Here is a 23,804-nt window from a genome sequence, read left to right as displayed (position 1 = left end):
ATTCACAGGATATTGGCATCATTGGCTAGACCAGCTTTTATTAAATCCCAGTCAGCTCAACAACAATGCTGCTTGTCTGGAGTCACATCTAAATCACTCCAGGTAAGGATGGTCGATTTCCTTCTCTAATTAATGAAGCAGATGGGTTTTTCCAGCAATAATTACATAGTCATCATTGGACTCTCAATCCCCCCCATCTGCCATAGCAGGATTTGAACGCAGTATCCCAGACCATCAATTAGGTCTCTATGTTAATAGTCTAGGAATAATATCACTAGACCATCACCTTCCCCTGTTTATTGTCCACCACCATTCACAACTGGAGTGATTGCAGAGCTTAGTGCTACTCCACTGGTTGTGGGATCACTTAGCTCTGTGTATTACTTGCTGCAAAAGGCTAACAACCCAGACAACATTCTGGAAATCAAATTGAAGGTGTGTGCTCCAGAACTAGCCGTGCCCATAGTCAAGTTATCTTAGTACAGCTTCATTACTGACATACACCTGAGAATGTGGAAGTTGCCCACACATTTCCAGTCCATAAAAAGCAGGTCAGATCCAACCCAGTCAGTTACTGCCCCATCTGTCTACACTCAATCATCAGTAAGGTGATGACAATGTTGACAACAAAGCTATCAAATGTTGTTTAACAATGACCTACAACAGGCCTCCAGCTTCCAAAATCCTAAGCTCCGGAATTTCCTCCCTGTCTCCCTACATCACCCAGCTCCTATATAAAAAAACTCATTAGAACTATGTTATCAACACATCTAAGGTTGTGGGCATCACTGGCTACTGCCACTAGTGTTGTGAACAGTCTGGCTCAGCTTCAGATGGTTGTCAGTGAAAAGGATGGAATCAATGGCTGGGTAACCGAGTTTGTGATGGCAAGCAAAGATAACATTTCATTTGAGGAGATTTCTGTCCATCCAAAACTGGATATGAATGAATGCGGAAGTGTTAAGGAGGTGAATTAGAGCTGAGTGGCATCTACATTCATCATGAACATTTTTGCGTTTTTGGATGTTATTTAAGAACATCATAAACTTATTTATGTCTCTTCCAAGTCTCTAACAAGACAGGAAGCAGCATATCACCAGAGAGGGACGTCTGAAATGGCAAATGAATTAATGGCTAGAGCAGAAAGGAGTTAGTACCTGAACTGACTTAAGCACGTGGCTAGACTGCAAAAGAAACCCATGATCAGACAGGAAGGTTCGTAGAATCCCTACACTGTGGAAGGAGGCTATTCAGCCCTCAATGACCCTCCAAACAGCATATCACCCAGACCCAGGCCCCCCAATCCTGTATTTCCCATAGCTAACCCACCTTGCTTGCACATCCCTAGTCACTAGGGACAATTTAACTCAATCAATCTAACCTGCACAACTTGCGACTGCTCGAGGAAACCCGGAGCACCTAGCAGAAACCCACACAGGCGCAATGTGCAAACTCCACAGACAGTCACCCAGTGCTGGAATCTAACCTGGGTCCCTGGCACTGTGAGACAGCAGTGCTAACCAATAAGCCACCATGCTGCCCCTGGTTTATACAACTGACCAGACCTTTAGTATATGATCAAACAATGAGGTCAGAGGACATCATTAAGTGCAGGATCATCAGCAGGTACCCATCTTCCTGGGAATGACTGAGTTATTATTGGATCATGACATTATTGTGTTTGGTTAGCTATTTATTTGCAAAAGATTAACATGTCAGCCTTTTTTTTCTTTATTCTGTAGTTTTGCTGCTGTTCCATTTTATTGTTCTTCAGTTTTATACAAAAGTACAGGAAAACAGCAACTTTCTGGAATTGGAAATGTGAGCACAGCAAGTACTAACAATGAATGTGTGGTCTCTGTCCCATTGAACTGTGGCAGCTGCACCCTGTGGGAGTTGCTCAGAAGTTGTGAACAACTGGGTGCAATAGCACATTTTGGTGGAAAGGCCAGCACTTTTGCAGCAAGCAACCAGGAATGTCAGATGTCAGTCCTCCACAGGCATCTTTGCTGCTCTGGGAGTGTTGCGGAAAGTGAGAGTCGGATTATACTTTATCACATGCTGGTTCCCTGACATTCCTGGAACAGCCTGGGATCATCGGCTTAACATTTGCTGACAGCTCAGTAAGAATTGCACCTTCTCTACAGGCCTGCACTCACTTCCTCTTTAGTCTGGTGACTTGCAGGAATGCCATTCCAATCTGTGAAAAATTACACTGAGTAGCTCAAGAGAAGCAGCTGCATTCTTTATGTGTCTGAGCTGAAAAAAAAACTTACAAAGACCAAACTCTTGTTTAACTTCACACAAAAATTGCAGCACTTTCGGGTTTATTTTACAATCAATTTAGGACATCCAGCCGATACAAAATGAGGAAGAAGACACAAAATGGCAGAGAGCGAGATGGAGAGGAAGATGGGGCAAGGACAGCAGAAAAATAAGGAGGGGAGAAGGAGACATAAAAACAGAGACACCGGGAGAAAGAGAGAGACAAAGGAGAGGTATGACTGAAGGAGAATGACAAGAGAAAGTGGGAAGGTAGAGGAAATAAACAGGAGAGCAGAGTGTGTAACAAGAAAAGTAACAGACAGAAAATCCTGGAAATCAGGGCAAAGTGACAAAGGAGAGGGGAAAGAAATGAAACAGAAAGGAACGAGAGGAAAACAAAGGAAGCGATATAACTGCACACGGAAATGGTAAAAGAGCCAATGGGTGCAATTTCTGATTGGGTCGTATTGGTTGTTTGGGTTCTATAGGTGTCATTCTGGTCCCAAAGTGCCATCAGGTCATTTCATACACACATCTGCTGCAAATCATGACATATCTCAGCTTGCTGAGTAAATAATCATACACATAGGTAACCTCCTTGGAAGTAATGCACAGCAGGCAGTTTGTGATGTCAATATGGGCAGCACGGTGGTTCAATGGTTAGCACTGCTGCTTCACTGTGCCAGGGATCCAGGTTTGATTCTTGCCTCAGGTGACTGTCTGTGTGGAGTTTGCGTACAGAGTTCTCTCCTCATGTCTGTGTGGGTTTCCTCTGGGTGCTCCAGTTTCCTCCCACAGTCCAAAGATATGCAGATCAGGTGAATTGGCCGTGCTGAATTGTCCACAGTGTTCAAGGTAAATATAGGGGAATGGGTCTGAGATTATTACTCTTCGGAGGGTTGGTGTAGACTTGTTGGGCTGAAGGGCCTGTTTCCATACTGTAGGCAATGTAATCTAATCAAGGTGCAATCTTGGCATGAGAGTGGTGTCATTTTATAGCCCAATATTCCAACCAACATACTCATTGATCTTGAACAACTGAAACACATTTGCCAGCATTAAAGACCTCCTGTGTCTTCAGCTACTCATTAGTCAGTCACTGGCTGAATTCTTTTAGTTGATGCTACAAGTTTTTTTGTGCTTTATCTAGTTCTTTCAATTTGCAAAATCTACAAGAGTAGTATAGCAGGTATCGAAAGCCTTTTTCTCAGAGTTCAAGCATCTTGGCCTAGCCATTTGGATGAAGTAGTGGGCATTCATCCTGGAGTACAGCATTCCTGGGAAGAATGAACAGAGACCACACAGAGCAGGAGAAAGCTGCTTGAGGAAGGGATGTGCAGGAGCAGGAAGAGGAGAGAGGAGACAAACGAGAGTCTAAGTCTATGATAGCTCTGTTTGCCTGGGTGTGTCAGTGAAAATCTAATTTAAGCATGATACCAGTGACTGCAACCCCCATTTCCCCATTTATCAAAAGTCTCGTACTTTCCCATCCTTCTGTAATGAACCTTCACAGAATCTGATGGGGTGGCAATGCAAAACCTTTAAGCCCTCAAGAATAAACATTCCATATCAAAATAGCAATGAAATCATGCAGTCAATATAAAGTAATTGCCTTTCTGCACTCCTGTGGTACCTGTCTTCAGTATGACCTTTGCCCTTCTGGGGACTGCGGCATTGCTGGTACAGGCTGATAACTTTCAGCAGAAGACAATTAATGGCCTTTGAATGAGACCTTGAGCAGCTCTGGATCTAGAACACCAGGCTGTGGACCGTACCAACTTATATTTCATCATAGCTACACTTCAAAAGTGCTTTATTGCCTGAAGAGCACATTTGGACATCTTAAGCTCCTGAAAACCATTGGATGATCATTGGATAAACTTATGGATGATAATGGAATAGTGTAAGTTCGATGGGCTTCAGATTAGTTTCAAAGGTCGGTGCAACATTGCGGTCTGAAAGCCCTGTACTGCGCTGTAACGTTCCATGTTCTAAGACTTTCTAGTAATGTTCAAAAAACATTAAACATTGTGTTATATGTACATTTTCTGTAGGTTGCCCTGTTGAAATCCTCACATGATTTTGGCTAAGTAGTCTTTGCACTAACTGTATCCCTTATCCTGGCTGTTTCTTACTCATCTCAGTTGTCCCACTATATACAGGTGTGACTTCAAGGATGTTTTCAAGGATGATCTAATTTATCCCTCAAAGGCATCATGGGCACACAATTAAAGCAACGGATTTAGAAGTGAAAAATGGATGGGGAGCTTGGGACTTGCAGTTTGCCAGACCATTGTGTTACAGTCCAGTCCATCCAGTTATGTGTATGATAAGTGCTCTCTGAGAGCCTGGCCTGCTCCTTGGATTTTTGTATTCGTTCATGGGACGTGGGCATTGCTGACTGGACTGGCATTTATAGCCTGGTTGTTCTTGAGAAGGTGGTGGTGAGCTGCCTTCTCAAACAGCTGCAGTCCATGTATTGCATCTTGACCTACAATATCTTTAGGGAGGGAATTGCCTCACACTAGCACTGCTGCCTCACATTACCAGGAGCCAAGGCTTGATTCCAGCCTTGGGCGACTGTCTGCGTGGAGTTTGCACATTCTTCCTGTTTCTGCATGGACTTCCTCTGGGTGCTTCAGTTTCCTCCCACAGTCCAAAGATGTGCAGGTTAGGTGAATTGGCCATGCAAAGTTGCACATAGTGTCCAGAGATGTGCAGCCCCGGTAGATTAGCCATGGGAAATACAGGGTTACAGGGATAGGGTAGAGAGGGAGTCTGAATGGGATGCTCTTCGGTTTAGACTCCATGGACCAAATGGTCTGCTTCCACATTGTTGGGATTCTATGATATTCACTTCATCAGTTTGTGTTGCTGCCATTTTATCAGGAAACGGATTCTTTCTAAAGATATGCCCATTTGAAAATATTAATCTGCTGTATGATTCATGCAATCAGGTTGATCATTGTTTGAGCAGAGATGATGAATATTCAAACTCTTGAATGAGGGAGCTTGTGAAGTTCTGAAATATCTGGAATCTATGCCATCCTGGCCACTCCCAGTGATGATGGCAACATGGGCACTTTGTATCTATTCCTTCCTGGTCACTTCCAATAACAGTAATAATGAGATACCTTGATTCCATCCCATTTGCTGGTCACTTCCAGTAATTATGTTAATAGCAATGGGGATGTGGTGGTGCAGTGGTATTATCATTGGACTGTTAATCCAGGGACGCTGATAGTATTCTGGGTACCCAGATTTGAATCCCGCCATGGTGGAATTTGTATTAAGTCAAAAAAAATCTGGAATTAATCCTCTAATGGTGATCATAAATCTATTTTCAACTGTTAGGGGAAAGCACTCTTCCATTTTTGAAATCCATTTTATGAGTAGCTACAAACACTGGACTGAAAGTCATCAAGGAGGAAGTCATGGGGCCTAGGGTGAATGCAAGGACAGATCAAGGATTTATGGGTGGTGAGGAGGTATTGCAGGCTGAGCGGGTGAGCTCTCTGTTTTGGGATATGGAGGCGGACAGATTTGCTTGGTGGGCCAGAGGAAAGACTGCTTGATTCTTCCAACCCACAAGTGATGCAGGATATGCATTTACCCTTTCCATGTAGCTGATAGGTTTTCCAAGTTTTGGAATCTCTACAAGCTACCTATTAAAACTAGAACTGTGAACAAATCTGAGGCACACATTAAAGGGTTGAACTGAAATGAGACCATTTCATCTGAAGTCATAGAGTCATAGGGATGTACAGCACAGAAACAGACCTTTCGGTCCAACTTGTCCATGCCGACCAGATATCCCAGCTTAACGTAGTCCCACTTGCCAGCACTTGGTCCATATCCCGCTAAACTCTTCCAATTCATATACCCATCCAGATACCTTAGACAGCATATTCATGAGTCTCTTCCCAGTAACAATGACAGCATGCATACACTGAATCCAGCAGTTTGGCTTCTGCCTGTAAACTGTCAATAGTACAAGTGCATTGAGTTTTGAGGATTCACATAGACTCTTGGAAAGATAATTTCTCCAACCTAAAATCACTGTAACTATTAATATTTCTAACCATGATAAAAAAAGCCTTTAGTTCCAACAGACTTCCATTGTTTTGATCAATCATTGTCACCCATCTCCTCACCACAACGTTCACTCACAGCTATGCATCTTCTAATCATATATATGAACTCATCTCAACAATATTATTCTGAAACAGATGCATGAAATCAGTAAGAAAAGAAGGATTGTTTGAACAAAAGCTGTCATGAAAGGGGAAGAACTGAGAACAGAGGTGGAACTGGGTTTATTGAACAAAGATAGTTGCTACCTCTATGATGCAGGCGAAAGTGAGGACTGCAGATGCTGGAGATCAGAGTCAAGATTGGAGTGGTGCTAGAAAAGCACAGCAAGTCAGGCAGAATCCTAGGAGCAGGAAAATTAATGTTTCGGGCAAAATCCCTTCATCAGAAGGACTCTATTATGCACCACATCAGTTGGTTTGGGCTTGCCCAGTGTCAGGGGCCTGATGAGAATAGAACATTGTCAATGTCATGATCCCGCCTGTGAGTGACCTACTGGTGAATTGTTACAAGCTCTGTCACATACAGTACATGTCCAAATGTCTGAATGACTCAGGAAAGATTCACCTGGAAAGAGGAATTTCAATATTAGGTTCTGAAGTCAGAGCAATGTTAGATTTTGGTTTTTGAAGCCGGAAAACGTATAGGAATTTGGGTTTGGATTGGAATTAGATGATTGGAAAACAAATTATTGTTTGGTTAGGTTATATGTCTTCATTGGAAGAGGGATTTTTACTGATGTATTCTGTGATCATCTGTTAAATGTGAACTTTTTTTTGGCTGGGAGTGTAGCGTCCAGCAGCCCCTGATGCAGTCTGAACTGTTGTTATTCTGATGCTTTTTTGCACCCATTTCCAGTTTTTAACGCGTTACGTATTCTCTGAAGTCGGATTTTATTGGGAAAATACCGGCTTGCTGTGAGAGTTTGAAATTGATTTGGAAATGGCCAAGTGGAGACCTTGCAGCTGGAAAGTGCTCGCCCCCCCCCCCCCCCCCCCGGCTTGTGTATTTCAGACCCCATGGAAGCAGAGAGAAGCGTTTGGTTCAGGAATGCGACGGGTTTCTCTCTCTAGCCCCTCATGAATGCCGACAGAGGGACCGCCTCCTTTGCCCAGTTTGGATCCAGCTGCCCTCCTCCTCGGGTTCGCAATTTATTCCCTCCCCGGCCCAGATTCCCCCCCAGTAAACAAAGGGCTCTGGGGCTGTTCAGGATCTGCCGACCCTGAAGGAATTCTCTTCTGTGTTCCTGATTGAAAGCAGATGTCCTGCTGCTGCTCGGCAGATGATAAACTTTTGCCTCTTTGTTTAACACCCTGGTGTAGCCAGTGCCTTGCCCCCTCCCCTCCACTCCGCGGAATCGCCTCCTGCCTGTCTCAGACGTGAGAGAGGGGAGTGGGAGTGTTAGAGTCAACTCTTTAATCTCTCTCTCTCTCTCTGTCTCCAGCCCAACTGGAGTGGATCGTGGGGGAGGGGGTGGGCTTTGCTCAGTACAGGAGTGTGAAGCAGTCCTCTAGGAGGTCGCAACATGGGGGTATGGTGGATAGCCAAGTTTGTACTGGGATGCACGGCTCTGATCTCGCCTTCCCTTGAAGATGCACTGAGCCAACAAGAGAACCATTTCGGAGCACCGCGCTTCACGGGAGCCGGGGACAGAGATTTGCAAGCGCGGGTCAGGAGGCGAGGTCAAGACAACTTGAGAGGGTAAACTTCAGTCCTTTATTGCAAAAAAAAAACAAAATCCGAAAACGCTGTGCAAATATCTCATAGGAGAGAATTGGGGTCGATTTCATTTGAAATGTGGCCCTGGTGGAGAATTGTCCTCATTCTAAACGGTGTGTAATTCTAACTGTGTCAGACTTTAAAGAGTGCTCAATGAGCATCTGAAGTTGAAACGGGCCGGTTTTGTGAGGAGGTGCAGCCCAGTGTAATGCTCCCAATGTTTTAGTCACTCAGTAATCCACTCTCCCCTTCCACAGCCGCTCTCAATCTTCTTCAGCTTTTGTAAGGTTTTGGGGTTTTGTTTTGTTTGCTGTGTTTGGGAGTACAGTTAAACTGGAGGTTTGGGATGTTTGGTGGTCGAGAGCCTTACGGGAGGGGGGGAGGGTGATGGATCGCTGGATAACGAGAGGCTTTGATTTGAAGTCCAGACCACGGTTTCTTTGGGGCTGGGCTCCTGAAGGGGACACCGCGTTTCTTTTGTCTTGTGTGGAATGTGACTTGGGGAAGGAGACAGGGATCTCAAAGGGAGTTGGGGGGTGGGTGGGGGGAAGCTGAGAGAACTCTGTCCCGGACTTGGGAAAATGTCAGCAGCGAGTGGGGTGGGGAGATTACGGGACCCACTTGTATGCGAAAGAAAAGTTTGCATTTGAACTTTTAAGTGGAATTGTGTGAATTGTCTTCCGTGCACTTCTCAGCCCAGAGCCCCAGATTGTAAAGACAAGCAGCAGAACTGAGCTCCAAACCCCTCGGGATATCCATTCTAATCAGCGGCAATGCTTTCTGAATTGGCAGGATAAAGCAAATTCCTTCCTTTCATTACGCGGGATTCCACAATTTCTTTTTATCACTGTTCCGGGATCACATTCTATACTGTAGTTTTATTGCTTTCCTCATGCAATTCATTGGATTTGGATCTGATGAGTGCAAGTTCCAAACGGCCAATATCGATGAGTTAGGTTGTATTAAAACTGTAAAACAATGGGGGGAAATAAGATGACTGTCAGGGGGATTCGATAATGGGGTGAGTTGATCCAAACCTGTCTTTGACAATAATTTCTGTCAAATGCCAAAGCCGTTGTGGTATTCGACAGTTTGCAATAATTTGCCTCTGAAGGTAAGATTTCTCCTGCTGAACGTTAGCCTGGATCCTGTCTAAATCTCAAAGGTGTGACAATATGCAGGACTTGAATTAACTTGTGTGAAGATTTCACAGAAGTCTGCATTTTTGTTAAAGCGGATAAAGGGAAGAGCCCTACTCCGTCCAACTGACCTGGTAGGCACCCAGAAGCTGCAACACAGCTTCGACTGTGACAGGACATTGAGCACGGTGTGTTGCTAGTGACCAGTCTGCCGCAGCGCCTTGAGTTGATTTTCCAGGAAGGTTTTGTAATTCCGATACAATTAACTTTTGAGTGTCAGTTGAGATGATTGGTATACGTCACTGAGACCCTCAGTTCAGGCCGAAGGGTCATGAATAATTCATTCTCCTGGGTGAGCAATTGAGCCAAGTTGTGGTTGCCTTTGAACGTTCCGGAGAGTGGAGCTTACAACCCCGCTCCGAAAACAAGGTTCCTCTTATTGTGCAAAGCGGAAGGAGTTTTGGCCTGAAAATGCGTCCAGAGGAAAAGCCATTGGCTCTATTTGCAACCCAGCGAAACATTTGGTAATAATTTGTGGCACATTTCTGACTAAAGCAAATCCATGAGACCATAAGATGTAGGAGCAGATTTAGGCCACTCGGCCCATCGAGCCTGCTACTCCATTCAATCTGATGGGTTTCTCAGTTCCATTCTCGTACTCTCTCCCCTTGATCCTGTTACTAATCAAGAGCCTCTATATTAAAGGCAATCCATGGTTGCAAATGCAGCTTATGTGAGATTCCCCCCATTGCATTCAAACTGCTTAGTGTCATTTTCCCTCTCTCTCTGACAATCACTCCAACAAACCTTTCTTCTTGATTTGTAAAGTACAAGAGCATCCAGTAATATTGTCCTTACACCACAGAAATAAATCTATTTTTGACATGACCAAATCGAAAGATCAATATCTCTTTGGATTACTAGTTAACCCAAGTTTTTTTTAAAAAGGAGCCTTTTTATATTGTACGATACAGTTTTTAACCGGTTTGGAATGTGCAAAGTCATGTTTTGAGACCGAAGTGTGCATATAAATGCAATTCAAATACATTTTTCTGGCAAAGGGACTGACAATAGCTCAATAAGATATTATTTCTGCCCTGTACTGATTTTCTTGGTCAGGAGAGAGTGTTGTGTGTTTAAAGCTTACACATTCACTTGGAAATTTGCTCCAGTGGACCTTGGTTAAACCACAGTGGAATTATTCTCCCTGCAGGTCAAACACAAGGCAGCAGAGACTGCCTTCCCTTTAGGGGTTTCCCACTGATTCTTTCTAGAACTGTGTCAGGACCTGTTTACAATACAACAACATTGGGAATCACATCGTTTTTATATAAGTAGATGTTCCTGTTGCAATTTGGTAGTGAGGAGAACATAGCTTTCTATTACAGAAATCACTGTTTACTGCAGTTCTGTAAACCACTTCATTAATTAGAGGAGTCTGTAATGACTGAGAGCATTATTTGGATAATTTAAATCCAGAGAATTTCACTGCATTAAGCTTTGTCTTTGATATTTCTGTTCAATATGGATGCTTGCGAGGTGACCCAAAGTTCTTCTGATAACTCACACAATGAGCTCTCTATCTCGGTCAGCTAGTCTCAAAAAAGAATGATGCTAGTCTAATGGTTAGGGAAAAAGAAACATTATATTGCCATTCCCATAGTTGCAATGTATGGGAAAGCCATTGTTTACAACTTCCCCTCCAAACCACAACCATCCTGACTTGGAACCGTATCGTTGTTCCATCATTGTTGATGGATCAAATCCTGAATCGCTTCCCCACAGCACTGTGAATGCAGTTGCACCACATGGACAGCAGCAGTTCAAGAAGTCAACCGACCATTACCTTTCAAGGACAATTGGAAATACTCAGTGAATGCTGGCCTATCCAGCAATGCTTGCATCCTATGAAAGGATCAGAGACGACAAAGAATGTGAAGAATATGCACTGTTCCAATTTTTCATTTTAATTTTTATCTTACTGAGATTTTAAGGCCATTATAGTGCAAATTATGGATCTCTCCAAAATATATATTGTCTGTATAAACATAATAACTGAAGAGAGTATGAAGCAAGAATAAAGTCATTTGTCCAATGACCCATAGCCTCCAAAGCCCTTTTAAAAAGTGCCCTAACATTCCTTCTGCAGCCTCCACTCCTTCCACAAGCTGCCGTTTCCACAAGCAATGCACAATTTGCCGAATCTTGAAATCCACCCCTTTCATTTAATCTTTTGAACAAAAGATTTGCGTAACACAGTGGAGTAACTTAGCAGAAACCTATCCATTCACACCTATCAATTTGACCCTCTGTTTATTGCAGGACTAGATCTCACTGGCCAGAATAAAGTGACCAGCTTGGGCTTCATCCACTGACACAAACAGAACACGAGGTAGCAGATTAACCATTAGCATGATTCCAACATATAAACCAAACGATGAAGGATTGGTTAAAACGTAGGTTTAGTCTTCTGAAAACTACCTGGTCTACTTCATTGTGAATGAAATCAATCCATGCTAATTTCTTGTTTGAATTAAAAGTTCTATCTGGCTTCAATTGGCGGAATTGGGAAGAGAAGTTGAGTATTGGAGGACAGTACTTACAGCCCTTTGTCTCTTTGTCTGTTTCAATGGAATGCTCGTTTATGTTGGAAAAAAGTAAAGATGTGAATGTTCCCTCGGTATGACCTACCTGATCGGCAGCATAGTTATTTCTGTTGATTTGTAGGAATGGAGGTGTAATTTCAGATTCAAAGGATGGTACAATAGATTTTATTTATATTTATCACTTGCAGATGTGACTTTCATCCACTGTGAAGCAAAATTAATGTCATTGTTTGTTGGTCAACAGCTGCGCTTTTAAACAAATCTGTATTGCAACATAAGCTCAGGGGGAGAGGAGACAGCAATTAGTATTGGTATTTCAAATTGTGGGTTTGTTTCAACAAATGGTGGTGAACAACAGGAAGTGTTTGTGTTCTTCAAATCTTTAAAACCAGGCATTTTTAACTCTGTTCAATTGAATTTTTTATTTAGCATCTCCAGCTCAGTCAATAGCTATTGCAAATCAGGAAGGGCCTAGATTCCTTGTTTGGTTGCAATTAGAATATCTAGTGATGGAAGCTAAGATTAGTGTTGATGAACATAGGTTAAGGTAGGCACAATCAGGTAAGACTCCTGTTCTGGGTCACTTATTCTGATGAATGAGGGAACTTCAGATGTGGCTCAACAATTTACTTGGGCACAACTGTGCAGTCACCTCTTGCCTCACACTGCTCTGCTGTTGAGCTTGGTGTTTGGTAAGAACTTTCCAAGTTTATGAAGAATTGACATTTGTTGGAGAAAGGGGTAAACTCAGAAAAATGTTCCATCTTTATACAATGGTATCCCGGGCACAGAACTGTACCCCAGTTACAGTCTATGCTTAGTGATCTGTGCGCTGGTCAGTGTCAGGACCCAGCGAACAGTAAGCCGGTGAGAGTCAGGACCCAGTAAACTGTACCCCGATCAGAGTCAGGACCCAGGGAACTGTACCCCGATCAGAGTCAGGACCCAGAGAACTGTACCCCGGTCAGAGTCAGGACCCAGTGAATTGTACCCTGGTCAGAGTCAGGACCCAATTAACTGTACCCTGGTCAGAGTCAGGACCCAGTGAACTGTACCCTACTCAGAGTCAGGACCCAGTGAACTGTACTCTGGTCAGAGTCAGGACCCAGTGAACTGTACCCAGGTCAGAGTCAGGACCCAGCGAACTGTACCCTGGTCAGAGTCAGGACCCAGTGAACTGTACCCCGGTCAGAGTCAGGACCCAGTGAACTGTACCCTGGTCAGAGTCAGGACCCAGTGAACTGTACCCTGGTCAGAGTCAGGACCGAGTGAACTGTACCCTGGTCAGAGTCAGGACCCAGTGAACTGTACCCTGGTCAGAGTCAGGACCCAGTGAACTGTACCCTGGTCAGAGTCAGGACCCAGCGAACTGTACCCTGGTCAGAGTCAGGACCCAGCGAACTGTACCCAGATCAGAGTCAGGACCCAGTGAACTGTACCCTAGTCAGAGTCAGGACCCACTGAACTGTACCCCGGTCAGAGTCAGGACCCAGTGAACTGTACCCTGGTCAGAGTCAGGACCCAGTGAACTGTACTCCGGTCAGAGTCAGGACCCAATGAACTGTACTCTGGTCAGAGTCAGGACCCAGTGAACTGTACCCTGGTCAGAGTCAGGACCCAGTGAACTGTACCCTGGTCAGAGTCAGGACCCAATGAACTGTACTCTGGTCAGAGTCAGGACCCAGTGAACTGTACCCTGGTCAGAGTCAGGACCAAGTGAACTGTACCCTGGTCAGAGTCAGGACCCAGTGAACTGTACCCTGGTCAGAGTCAGGACCCAGTGAACTGTACCCAGGTCAGAGTCAGGACCGAGTGAACTGTACCCTGGTCAGAGTCAGGACCCAGTGAACTGTACTCTGGTCAGAGTCAGGGCCCAATGAACTGTACCCTGGTCAGAGTCAGGACCCAGTGAACTGTACCCTGGTCAGAGTCAGGACCCAGCGAACTGTACCCTGGTCAGAGTCAGGACCCAGTGAACTGTACCCAGATCAGAGTCAGGACCCAGTGAACTGTACCCTGGTCAGAGTCAGGACCCAAGGAACTGTACTCCAGTCAGAGTCAGGACCCAGTGAACTGTACCCTGGTCAGAGTCAGGACCCAGTGAACTGTACCCTGGTCAGAGTCAGGACCCAGTGAACTGTACCCTGGTCAGAGTCAGGACCCAGTGAACTGTACCCCGGTCAGAGTCAGGACCCAATGAACTGTACTCTGGTCAGAGACAGGACCCAATGAACTGTACCCTGGTCAGAGTCAGGACCCAGTGAACTGTACCCTGGTCAGAGTCAGGACCCAGTGAACTGTACTCTGGTCAGAGTCAGGACCCAGTGAACTGTACCCAGGTCAGAGTCAGGACCCAGCGAACTGTACCCTGGTCAGAGTCAGGACCCAGTGAACTGTACCCCGGTCAGAGTCAGGACCCAGTGAACTGTACCCTGGTCAGAGTCAGGACCCAGTGAACTGTACCCAAGTCAGAGTCAGGACCGAGTGAACTGTACCCTGGTCAGAGTCAGGACCCAGTGAACTGTACCCTGGTCAGAGTCAGGACCCAGTGAACTGTACCCTGGTCAGAGTCAGGACCCAGCGAACTGTACCCTGGTCAGAGTCAGGACCCAGTGAACTGTACCCAGATCAGAGTCAGGACCCAGTGAACTGTACCCTAGTCAGAGTCAGGACCCAGTGAACTGTACCCCGGTCAGAGTCAGGACCCAGTGAACTGTACCCTGGTCAGAGTCAGGACCCAGTGAACTGTACTCCGGTCAGAGTCAGGACCCAATGAACTGTACTCTGGTCAGAGTCAGGACCCAGTGAACTGTACCCTGGTCAGAGTCAGGACCCAGGGAACTGTACCCAGGTCAGAGTCAGGACCCAGTGAACTGTACCCTGGTCAGAGTCAGGACCCAATGAACTGTACTCTGGTCAGAGTCAGGACCCAGTGAACTGTACCCTGGTCAGAGTCAGGACCGAGTGAACTGTACCCTGGTCAGAGTCAGGACCCAGTGAACTGTACCCTGGTCAGAGTCAGGTCCCAGTGAACTGTACCCAGGTCAGAGTCAGGACCGAGTGAACTGTACCCTGGTCAGAGTCAGGACCCAGTGAACTGTACTCTGGTCAGAGTCAGGGCCCAATGAACTGTACCCAGGTCAGAGTCAGGACCGAGTGAACTGTACCCTGGTCAGAGTCAGGACCCAGTGAACTGTACTCTGGTCAGAGTCAGGGCCCAATGAACTGTACCCTGGTCAGAGTCAGGACCCAGTGAACTTTACCCTGGTCAGAGTCAGGACCCAGTGAACTGTACCCAGGTCAGAGTCAGGACCCAATGAACTGTACCCAGGTCAAAGTCAGGACCCAGTGAACTGTACCCTGGTCAGAGTCAGGACCCAGTGAACTGTACCCTGGTCAGAGTCAGGACCCAGTGAACTGTACCCAGGTCAGAGTCAGGACCCAGTGAACTGTACCCTAGTCAGAGTCAGGACCCAGTGAACTGTACCCTGGTCAGAGTCAGGACCGAGTGAACTGTACCCTGGTCAGAGTCAGGACCCAATGAACTGTACCCCGGTCAGAGTCAGGATCCAGTGAACTGTACCCTGGTCAGAGTCAGGACCGAGTGAACTGTACCCTGGTCAGAGTCAGGACCCAATGAACTGTACCCCGGTCAGAGTCAGGACCCAGTGAACTGTACCCAGGTCAGAGTCAGGACCCAGTGAACTGTACCCTGGTCAGAGTCAGGACCCAGTGAACTGTACCCTGGTCAGAGTCAGGACCCAGTGAACTGTACCCTGGTCAGAGTCAGGACCCAGTGAACTGTACCCAGGTCAGAGTCAGAACCCAGTGAACTGTACCCTAGTCAGAGTCAGGACCCAGCGAACTGTACTCTGCTCAGAGTCAGGACCCAGTAAACAGTACCCTGGTCAGAGTCAGGACCGAGTGAACTGTACCCAGGTCAGAGTCAGGACCCAGCGAACTGTACCCTGGTCAGAGTCAGGACCCAGTGAACTGTACCCCAGTCGGAATCAGGAGCCAGTGAACTGTACCCCGGTCAGAGTCAGGACCCAGTGAACTGTACCCTGGTCAGAGTCAGGACCCAGTGAACTGTACCCTGGTCAGAATCAGGACCCAGTGAACTGTACCCTGGTCAGAATCAGGACCCAGTGAACTGTACCCAGGTCAGAGTCAGGACCGAGTGAACTGTACCCCGGTCAGAATCAGGACCCAGTGAACTGTACCCCAGTCAGAATCAGGACCCAGTGAACTGTACCCTGGTCAGAGTCAGGACCGAGTGAACTGTACCCCAGTCAGAATCAGGACCCAGTGAACTGTACCCCAGTCAGAATCAGGACCCAGTGAACTGTACCCCAGTCAGAATCAGGACCCAGTGAACTGTACCCCGGTCAGAGTCAGGACCCAGTGAACTGTACCCCAGTCAGAGTCAGGGCCCAGTGATCTGTACTCCAGTCAGAATCAGGACCCAGTGAACAGTACCCTGGTCAGAGTCTGGACCCAGTGAACTGTACCCTGGTCAGAGTCAGGACCCAGTGAACTGTACCCCAGTCAGAGTCCGGACCCAGTGAACTGTACCCTGGTCAGAGTCCGGACCCAGTGAACTGTGCCCCAGTCAGAGTCAGGGCCCAGTGATCTGTACTCCAGTCAGAATCAGGACCCAGTGAACTGTACCCCAGTCAGAGTCAGGGCCCAGTGATCTGTACTCTGGTCAGAGTCAGGACCCAATGAACTGTACCCCAGTCAGAATCAGGACCCAGTGAACTGTACCCCAGTCAGAATCAGGACCCAGTGAACTGTACCCCAGTCAGAATCAGGAGCCAGTGAACTGTACCCTGGTCAGAATCAGGAGCCAGTGAACTGTACCCCAGTCAGAATCAGGACCTAGTGAACTGTACCCCCGTCAGAGTCAGGACCCAGTGAACTGTGCCCTGGTCAGTCAGTGCCAGTGATTTGTACTCCAGTCAGAGTCTGTGCCAGAATCTGTCCCCCAACCAGAGTCATTATCCTGGAAGTGTGCCACATTCATTCAATGTTGTTGTCCCAGGAACCATACTCAGTCAGTGTAATCACTTGGAGATTGCACCCCAGTGGAAGCTGATGCTCACAGGAGAGGAAAGAAGAGTGGTGAAGGAAATTGTCACGGAAAATCTATACATGATTCATTCTTAGGCAGTTGCGAACATAAATGAAGGCAGTCCATTCAGTTTCATGGAGTCAAAACATGATTGATATTAGTCACCATCAATGTTTTTATCACATTAATGTTGAAATTAATGTAACTAGCTGAAGAGAAAAGATTTGTATGGTATGAAGTGCTGTAAATTGAGCCTCAGAATACTGTATTTCACATCTAAAGATGTCCTGTCTTCGCCCCTGACCCTGAGACAGTGCTCGACTCTCCATGCTTGAGCTGCAGTTCTGATTTGATTCTCATTTAATGAAGCCTCACCAAATTGAGTGAGCTTCACTTGTCACTGTCCCTACTTGGGAAGAAGTCAAAGGAAGAAGACTATCCTTGCTTCTAGATGTTATATGTTACTAAACAAGGATATTAGTAGTCACTATGAATTCCCCAGTTCCTAATGATTTCAACGAAATACGAATGGGAGGGCTCAAAGACAGATTCGAATATACAAAGGTTTCTGAAATCGTTTGTAGCTCAGGCACTTCCGACTCCAAGGAGACCACAACAAGACAAAATGGCAAATTTGACTAATTAAAACCATCAGAAGTAAAGTCTACCATGACTGGAAACTTCATGTGTCTACGTTAAGGGCATGTTTTGATCCAGGTTTATGAAGAATGGACATTTGCTGGGGAAAAAAATACACTCAGAAAAATATTCCATGTTAAGGGAATGGTATCCCATGAACAGAATTATACACCAGTCACAGTCAGTGCCCAGCAAACTGTACCCCAGTCACAGTCAGTGCAGAGAACTGTACCCCAGTCACAGTCAGTTCAGAGAACTGTACCCCAGTCACAGTCAGTTCAGAGAACTGTACCCCAGTCACAGTCAGTGCCTAGCAAACTGTACCCCAGTCACAGTCAGTGCAGAGAACTGTACCCCAGTCACAGTCAGTTCAGAGAACTGTACCCCAGTCACAGTCAGTGCCCAGCAAACGGTACCCCGGTCACAGTCAGTGCCCAGAGAACTGTACCTCAGTGAAAGTCAGTGTACAGAGAACTATACCCCAGTCACAGTCAGTGCACAGATAACTGTACCTCAGTGAAAGTCAGTGTACAGAGAACTGTACCCCAGTCACAGTCAGTGCGCAGACAACAGTACGCCAGTCACAGTCAGTGCACAGAGAACTGTACCCCAGTCACAGTCAGTGCACAGAGAACTGTACTCCAGTCACAGTCAGTGCCCAACAAACCGTACCCCAGTCACAGTCTGTGTACAGAGAACTGTACATCAAACAAAGTCAGTGCGCAGGGAACTCTACCTGAGTCACCGACAGTGCAGAGAGAACTGTACCACAGTCACCGTCAATGCCCAGCAAATTGTACCCCCGTCACAGTCAGTGCACAGAGAGCTGTACCCCAGTCACAGTCAATGCACAGAGAACTATACCTCAGTCACAGTCAATGCCCAGCAAATTGTACCCCAGTCACAGTCAGTGCACAGAGAACTGTACCCCAGTCACAGTCAGTACATAGAGAACAGTACCCCAGTCACAGTCAGTGCTCTGAGAACTGTACCCCAGTCACAGTCAGTACCCAGGGAACTATACCCTAGTCACAGTCAGTGCACAGAGAACTGTACCCCAGTCACAGTCAGTACATAGAGAACAGTACCCCAGTGACAGTCAGTGCACAGAGAACTATACCCCAGTCACAGTCAGTACATAGAGAACTGTACCCCAGTCACAGTCAATGCCCAGCAAACAGGACCCCAGTCACGGTCAGTGCACAGAGAACTGTACCCCAGTCACAGTCAGTGCCCAGCGAACTGTACCCTAGTCACAGTCAGTGCCCAGCAAACTGTACCCCAGTCACAGTCAGTGCACAGAGAACCTTACACCAGTCACAGTCCGTGTACAGAGAACTATACCTCAATCAAAGTCAGTGCGCAGGGAACTCTATCCGAGTCACCGACAGTGCAGAGAGAGAATTGTACCTCAGTCAAAGACAGTGCACAGAGAGCTGTACCCCAGTCAGTCAGTGCACAGAGAACTATACCTGAGTCACAGTCAATGCCCAGCAAACTGTACCCCAATCACAGTCAGTACATAGAGAACTGTACGCCAGTCACAGTCTGTGTAGACAGAACTTTACCACAAACAAAGTCAGTGCGCAGGGAAATCTACCCGAGTCACCGAGAATGCAGAGAGAACTGTACCCCAGTCAAAGTCAGTGCACAGAGAACTGTACCCCAGTCACAGTCAGTACATAGAGAACTGTACCCCAGTCACAGTCAGTGCACAGAGAACTGTGCCCCAGTCACAGTCAGTACATAGAGAACAGTACCCCAGTCACAGTCAGTGCACAGAGAACTATACCTCAGTTACAATCAATGCCCAGCAAACAGTACCCCAGTCACAGTCAGTGCACAGAGAACTGTACCCCAGTCATAGTCACTGCACAGAGAACTGTACCCCAGTCACAGTCAGTGCCCTGAGTACTGTAACCCAGTCACAGTCAGTGCCCCGAGAACTGTACCCTGGTCACAGTCAGTGCACAGAGAGCTGTACCCCGGCCACAGTCAGTGTACAGGGAACTGTACTCCAGTCACAGTCAGTGCCCAACAAACCGTACCCCAGTCACAGTCTGTGTACAGAGAACTGTACATCAAACAAAGTCAGTGCGCAGGGAACTCTACCTGAGTCACCGAGAATGCAGAGAGAACTGTACCCCAGTCAAAGTCAGTGCACAGAGAACTGTACCCCAGTCACAGTCAGTACATAGAGAACTGTACCCCAGTCACAGTCAGTGCACAGAGAACTGTGCCCCAGTCTCAGTCAGTACATAGAGAACAGTACCCCAGTCACAGTCAGTGCACAGAGAACTATACCTCAGTTACAATCAATGCCCAGCAAACTGTACCCCAGTCACAGTCAGTGCACAGAGAACTGTACCCCAGTCATAGTCACTGCACAGAGAACTGTACCCCAGTCACAGTCAGTGCCCTGAGTACTGTAACCCAGTCACAGTCAGTGCCCCGAGAACTGTACCCTGGTCACAGTCAGTGCACAGAGAGCTGTACCCCGGCCACAGTCAGTGTACAGGGAACTGTACTCCAGTCACAGTCAGTGCCCAACAAACCGTACCCCAGTCACAGTCTGTGTACAGAGAACTGTACATCAAACAAAGTCAGTGCGCAGGGAACTCTACCTGAGTCACCGACAGTGCAGAGAGAACTGTACCACAGTCACCGTCAATGCCCAGCAAATTGTACCCCCGTCACAGTCAGTGCACAGAGAGCTGTACCCCAGTCACAGTCAGTGCACAGAGAACTATACCTCAGTCACAGTCAATGCCCAGCAAATTGTACCCCAGTCACAGTCAGTGCACAGAGAACTGTACCCCAGTCACAGTCAGTACATAGAGAACAGTACCCCAGTCACAGTCAGTGCTCTGAGAACTGTACCCCAGTCACAGTCAGTACCCAGGGAACTATACCCTAGTCACAGTCAGTGCACAGAGAACTGTACCCCAGTCACAGTCAGTACATAGAGAACAGTACCCCAGTGACAGTCAGTGCACAGAGAACTATACCCCAGTCACAGTCAGTACATAGAGAACTGTACCCCAGTCACACTCAATGCCCAGCAAACAGGACCCCAGTCACGGTCAGTGCACAGAGAACTGTACCCCAGTCACAGTCAGTGCCCAGCGAACTGTACCCTAGTCACAGTCAGTGCCCAGCAAACTGTACCCCAGTCACAGTCAGTGCACAGAGAACCTTACACCAGTCACAGTCCGTGTACAGAGAACTATACCTCAATCAAAGTCAGTGCGCAGGGAACTCTATCCGAGTCACCGACAGTGCAGAGAGAGAATTGTACCTCAGTCAATGACAGTGCACAGAGAGCTGTACCCCAGTCAGTCAGTGCACAGAGAACTATACCTGAGTCACAGTCAATGCCCAGCAAACTGTACCCCAATCACAGTCAGTACATAGAGAACTGTACGCCAGTCACAGTCTGTGCAGACAGAACTTTACCACAAACAAAGTCAGTGCGCAGGGAAATCTACCCGAGTCACCGAGAATGCAGAGAGAACTGTACCCCAGTCAAAGTCAGTGCACAGAGAACTGTACCCCAGTCACAGTCAGTACATAGAGAACTGTACCCCAGTCACAGTCAGTGCACAGAGAACTGTGCCCCAGTCACAGTCAGTACATAGAGAACAGTACCCCAGTCACAGTCAGTGCACAGAGAACTATACCTCAGTTACAATCAATGCCCAGCAAACAGTACCCCAGTCACAGTCAGTGCACAGAGAACTGTACCCCAGTCATAGTCACTGCACAGAGAACTGTACCCCAGTCACAGTCAGTGCCCTGAGTACTGTAACCCAGTCACAGTCAGTGCCCCGAGAACTGTACCCTGGTCACAGTCAGTGCACAGAGAGCTGTACCCCGGCCACAGTCAGTGTACAGGGAACTGTACCCCAGTCACAGTCAGTGCATAGAGAACGATAACCCAGTCACAGTCTGTGCACAGAGAGCTGTACCCCAGTCACAGTCAGTGCACAGAGAACAATAACCCAGTCACAGTCAGTGCACATAGAGCTGTACCCCAGTCACAGTCAGTGCCCAGAGAACTGTACCCTGGTCACAGTCAGTGCACAGAGAACTTTACCTCAAACAAAGTCAGTGCGCAGGGAAATCTACCTGAGTCACCGACAGTGCAGAGAGAACTGTACCTCAGTCACAGTCAGTGCACAGACGACTGTACGCCAGTCACACTCAGTGCACAGAGAACTGTACCCCAGTCACAGTCAGTGCCCAGAGAACTGTACCCCAGTCACAGTCAGTGCGCTGAGTACTGTGCCCCAGTCACATTCAGTGCCCCGAGAACTGTACCCTGGTCACAGTCAGTGCACAGAGAACTATACCCCAGTCACAGACAGTGCCCAGAGAACTGTACCCCAGTCACAGTCAGTACACAGAGAACTGTACACCAGTCACAGTCTGTGTAAAGACAACTGTACCTCAATCAAAGTCAGTGCGCAGGGAACTCTATCCGAGTCACCGACAGTGGAGAGAGAATTGTACCTCAGGCAAAGACAGTGCACAGAGAGCTGTACCCCAGTCACAGTCAGTGCACAGAGAGCTGTACCCCAGTCACAGTCAGTGCACAGAGAACAGTACTCCAGTCAAAGTCAGTGCACAGAGAACTGTACCCCAGTCACAGTCAGTGCACAGAGACCTGTACCCCAGTCACTGTCAGTGCACAGAGAACTATACCTCAGTCACAGTCAGTGCACAGAGAGCTGTACCCCAGTCACTGTCAGTGCACAGAGAACCATACATCAGTCACAGTCAATGCCCAGCAAAGTGTACCCCAGTCACAGTCAGTGCACAGCGAGCTGTATCCCAGTCACAGTCAGTGCCTAGCAAACCGTACCCCAGTCAAAGTCTGTGTAGAGAGAACTTTACCTCAATCAAAGTCAGTGCGCAGGGAAATCTACCCGAGTCACCGAGAGTGCAGAGAGAACTGTACCCCAGTCACAGTCAGTGCCCAGAGAACTGTACCCCAGTCACAGTCAGTACATAGAGAAGTGTACCCCAGTCACAGTCAGTGCACAGAGAACTGTACCCCAGTCACAGTCAGTACATAGAGAACAGTACCCCAGTCACAGTCAGTGCACAGAGAGCTGTACCTCAGTCACAGTCAGTGCACAGAGAATTATAACCCAGTCACAGTCAGTGTACAGAGAACTGTACCCCAGTCACAGTCAGTGCACAGAGAATTATATCCCAGTCACAGTGATGCCCAGCAAACTGTACCCCAGTCACAGACAGTGCACAGAGGACTGTACCTAAGTCAAAGTCAGTGTTCAGAGAACTGTACCACTGTCACAGTCAGCACACAGAGAACTATAGCCCAATCACAGTGAATGCCCTGCATACTGTATGCCCGTCATAGTCAGTGCACAGAGAACTGTACGCACAGTCACAGTCAGTGCTCAGAGAACTGTACCCTAGTCACAGACAGTGCACAGAGAACTATAACCCAGTCACAGTCAGTGCACAGAGAGCTGTACCCCAGTCACTGTCAGTGCACGGAGAACTGTACCCCAGTCACAGTCAGTGCACAGAGAACGATAGCTCAGTCACAGTCAATGCTCAGCAAACTGTACCCCAGTCACGGTCAGTGCACAGAGAACTTTATCTCAAACAAAGTCAGTGCGTAGGGAAATCTACCTGTGGCACCGACAGTGCAGAGAGAACTGTACCTCAGTCACAGTCAGTGCACAGAGAACTATACCTCAGTCACAGTCAATGCCCAGCAAACTGTACCCCCGTCACAGTCAGTGCCCAGAGAACTATACCCTAGTCACTGTCATTACATAGAGAACAGTACCTCAGTCACAGTCAGTGCACAGAGAAATGTACCCCAGTCACAGTCAGTGCACAGAGAACTATACCTCAGTCACAGTCAATGCCCAGCAAACTGTACCCCCGTCACAGTCAGTGCCCAGAGAACTGTACCCCAGTCACAGTCAGTGCCCAGACGACTGTACGCCAGTCACAGTCAGTGCACAGAGCACTGTACCCCAGTCACAGTCAGTGTCCAGAGAACTGTACCCTGGTCACACTAAGTGCACTGAGACCTGTACCCCAGTCACAGTCAGTGCGCAGAGAATTGTACCCCAGTCACAGTCAGTGCCCTGAGTACTGTGCCCCAGTCACAGTCAGTGCCCCGAGAACTGTACCCCAGTCACAGACAATGCCCAGAGAACTATAACCCAGTCACAGTGCACAGAGAACTGTACCCGTCACAGTCAGTGCACAGCGAACTATAACCCA

General features: G+C 47.3%; 1 protein-coding gene across 1 annotated transcript in view; it reads left to right on the top strand.

Moving 5' to 3' along the window:
- The first annotated feature begins 7,528 nt into the window (after positions 1 to 7,528).
- Positions 7,529 to 23,804, top strand: part of fbn2b (fibrillin 2b) — a 401,753-nt gene continuing 385,477 nt past the window's right edge. The window contains exon 1 of the mRNA XM_072593951.1: positions 7,529 to 8,058. Within this exon, the coding sequence (XP_072450052.1) occupies positions 7,883 to 8,058 (176 nt within the window). The 5' untranslated portion in view covers positions 7,529 to 7,882. The remainder of the gene's footprint in view (positions 8,059 to 23,804) is intronic.

Source organism: Chiloscyllium punctatum, chromosome 24 (assembly GCF_047496795.1).
Source record: "Chiloscyllium punctatum isolate Juve2018m chromosome 24, sChiPun1.3, whole genome shotgun sequence".
NCBI classification, from domain to species: domain Eukaryota; kingdom Metazoa; phylum Chordata; class Chondrichthyes; order Orectolobiformes; family Hemiscylliidae; genus Chiloscyllium; species Chiloscyllium punctatum.
Note: the sequence above shows the minus strand (reverse complement) of the source record. Positions and strands in the feature narration are given on the sequence as shown.